The sequence below is a fragment of the Gossypium arboreum genome, chromosome 12, assembly GCF_025698485.1.
Source record: "Gossypium arboreum isolate Shixiya-1 chromosome 12, ASM2569848v2, whole genome shotgun sequence".
Taxonomy (NCBI): domain Eukaryota; kingdom Viridiplantae; phylum Streptophyta; class Magnoliopsida; order Malvales; family Malvaceae; genus Gossypium; species Gossypium arboreum.
In genome coordinates, this window is record NC_069081.1 from 33,505,624 (window position 1) to 33,509,258 (window position 3,635).

At 43.4% G+C, this 3,635-nt stretch overlaps 1 protein-coding gene across 1 annotated transcript; it reads left to right on the forward strand.

Moving 5' to 3' along the window:
• Positions 1–229: 229 nt before the first annotated feature.
• On the forward strand, positions 230–2,634 carry LOC108477675 (uncharacterized). The gene is made up of 4 exons (XM_053022895.1): positions 230–396; positions 828–897; positions 1,377–1,520; positions 2,560–2,634. The coding sequence occupies exons 1-4, from the start codon at positions 230–232 to the stop codon at positions 2,632–2,634; spliced, it is 456 nt and encodes a 151-aa protein (XP_052878855.1).
• The last annotated feature ends 1,001 nt before the right edge of the window (positions 2,635–3,635 follow it).

Consider the following 3,635-nt stretch of genomic DNA (forward strand, 5'->3'; position numbering starts at 1 on the left):
TGTTGTTGCTACTGGATTGCAGCCTTTTACTATTTGTAGGAAATGCCATCAGGGCAAGTGCTGGGTTTAGATGGGGGCATGTTTGAGGTGTAGGCCTATAGAGCACCGAATTAGGGATTGTCCACGGAGGCCCGATCAGATGCAAGCTACTGGTAGAGGTGCTGTTCAGCCGCAGAGAGGTTTTCAGTAGCCACTGAGAGGCTGTGGTCAGGCCAGTGTTGGGAATGGTATGAGCCGTGGTCGTGGAGCACCGGCCAGAGGTGCTGGTCATACTGAGGTCAGCCAATCAGTTCTAGTTTATGCTGCACGTCGTCGAGAGGACGAAGATGCCCCAAATGTTATTTCAGATACGTTCTTTGTTCATCATGTACCTTACACTGCATTGATTGATGTTGGGTCATTTCACTCTTATATAGCATGCACTGTGTCTGAGACTTTGGGTGTGACGTGTGAGAACACTACGAGCGAAGTTACTATGTTAAGTCCATTAGGGCAGTCAGTGAGAGTAAATAAACTGTTTAAGGGGGTACCTTTGGAGGTTCAATGTAGGATCTTTTTGGCGGACTTAATGGAACTCCCTTTTGGGGAATTTGACTTGATACTGTGTATGGATTGGCTAGTTAAGCATTAGGCAAATTTGGATTGTGCTGCTAAGCGGGTGGTACTAAAAACTGCGGAGGGTGACGAGGTGGTTGTGGTTGGGGAGCGTCGGAACTATCTTTCAAATGTGATTTCTACACTTAGAGCTGAGAAGTTGGTTCGTAAGGGTTGCGAGGCGTATTTAGCCTATGTCAGTGCTTCTGGTTCTGAGGCTTGGTCTATTAAAGATATAAAACAGTTAGGGATTTTCTGGATGTTTTTCTCGATGAGCTACCGGGGTTACCTCCTAAACGTGAAGTGATTTTGGGATAGAGCTTTTGCCTGGTACAGCTCTAGTTTCTATCACCCTTTAGAGAATGGCACCGAAAGAGCTCATAGAGCTCAAGGCTCAAATTCAAGAGTTACTGGATCGAGGATTCATCCGTCTTAGTGTGTCTCCGTGGGGAGCATCGATTTTATTTGTGAAGAAGAAGGATGGAACTATGCATATGTACATCGACTATCGACAACTGAACAAACTGACTATCAAGAATAAGTATCCTTTACCGAGGATAGACGATCTATTTGATCAGTTTTGAGGAGTTTTGATTTTCTCTAAGATTGATCTTCGATCAGGATATCATCAACTGAGGGTCAAAGAAACAAATGTTTATAAGATAGCCTTTAGGACTCGATACAGTCATTACGAGTTCCTAGTGATGCCGTTCAGACTGACGAATGCACCAGCAGCTTTTATTGATCTGATGAACTGAGTGTTCCTGTCCTATCTGGATCAGTTTGCAGTGGCATTTATAGATGACATTCTGGTGTATTCAAGGACTGAGGAGGACCATGATGAACATATCCGGGTTGTTTTACAGATTTTGAGGGAGAAGCAACTGTATGCTAAATTCAGTAAGTGTGAATTCTGGTTATGTGAGGTAACTTTTCTGGGCCATGTAATATCTGCTGAGGGGATTAGGGTTGATCCTCAAAAAATTGAAGTGGTTTTGGATTGGAAGTAACCTAAGTTGGTATCTGAGATTCGGAGTTTTCTGGGATTGGCAGGGTATTATAGACAGTTTGTTGAGGGGTTTTCGTTGATTGCTGCACCCCTGACTAAGTTGTTGCGTAAAGGAGTATCGTTGAACTGGACTGATAAGCAGTAGGATAGTTTTGAGAAACTTAAGAAGGTTCTGATTGAGGCCCCTGTCTTAATATAGCCAGAATCGAGGAAGGCACTGTCTACAGTGATGCATCACATGTTGGCTTGGGATGTGTGTTGATGCAAGAGGGCAAGGTAGTGGCATATGCGTCTCATCAGCTTTAGATGCATGAATCAAATTACTCAATGCATGACTTGGAGTTGGCATCGATAGTATTCGCACTGAAAATTTGGAGACATTACCTATATGGTGAGAAGTGTATCATTTACACGGATCATAAGAGCCTCAAGTATCTCCTCACTCAGAAGGAGTTGAACCTTAGGCAGCATAGATGGATTGAGTTGCTGAAGGATTATGACTGTTCGATTGAATACCATCCTGGTAAGGCTAATGTGGTAGTTGATGCACTGAGCCGTAGGGAAGTTACTGATTTAAGGGCGATGTTTGCTCGTGTTAGCCTATTTGATGATGGTAGTTAACTAGCTGAACTTCAAGTTAAACCAAGGTGGCTTAAGCAGATTAAAGGTAAGCAGTTGAAGGATGAGTTACTGGGTTCTCGTTTCCGACAAATTGAAATGTGGAAACTTCAGATTTTGGGCTGAATAGCAAATGGGTACTTTGTTTCCGTAGGAGAGTTTGTGTACCGAAGGATACTAATTTGAGGTAATCTATACTGCAAGAGGCGCATAGTAGTCCTTACGCCATGCATCCTGGTGGGAATAAGATGTACCGAGACTTTCGGGAGTTATATTGGTGGCCAGAACTTAAGCGTGAAGTTATTAATTTTGTGAGTAAGTGTCTGACTTGCAAACAGGTTAAATTAGAGCATCAACTGCCTTCGGGGTTGCTTCAGCAGTTAAGATTCCACTATGGAAGTGGGAAAGAGTAATTATAGACTTTGTTGGTGGACTGCCCCTAACACCTTATAAGAAAGATTCGGTATAGGTCATTGTGGACCAGTTGACCAAGTCTGCTCACTTCATACCTATCCATACTGATTACTCGCTATAGAAACTGACTAAACTATATATGTCTGAGATAGTGCGACTGCATGGGCTACCGGTTTCTATAGTATCTGATAGAGATCCTCATTTCATGTCTTGGTTCTGGAAACGTTACACGAGGCATTCGGCACAAGGTTGGACTTCAGTACTGCGTTCTATCCTCAGACGGTCGGTCAGTCGGAGAGGGTGATTTAGATACTAGAGGACATGTTAAGGAGTTGTGTAATTGATTTCCGAGGTAGTTGGGAGGACTACTTGTCGTTAGTAGAGTTTGTGTATAACAATAGCTACCGGTCTAGCATACAGATGGCACCTTACGAGGCATTGTATGGTCGTAGGTGTCGTACTCCATCGTGTTGGACTGAGTTGGGTGGACGGCGTATGCTGGGTCCTGAATTGATTTCTGATACTAAAGATAAAGTTAGATTGATTTGGGATCGACTGAAGGCGGCATCAGACAGAAAAAAGTCATATGCGGAGCTGAAGCGTAAAGTGATTGAGTACTCTATGGAGACATAGTTTTTCTCAAGGTGTCACCGTGGAAGAAGGTTTTGAGGTTTGGACACAAGGGCAAGTTAAACCCTAGGTTCATTGGGCTTTATTGTATAATGAAGCGTGTGGTACTAGTTGCCTATCAGCTAGAGTTACCTCCAAAGTTGGACTGGATTCATAATATGTTTCACGTCTCTATGTTGAAGCGTTATCGTTCTGATCCTATACACATCGTTTCGACTAAGGAGATTGAGGTTAGGCTAGATATGACCTTTGAGGAAGAGCCAGTTCAGATCTTAGACTGTGATGTGAAAGTTCTGAGGAGGAAGTTAGTTCCACTCGGTAAGGTGCTATGGTGTAATCATAGTTTTGAGGAAGCCACGTGGGAGCCCGA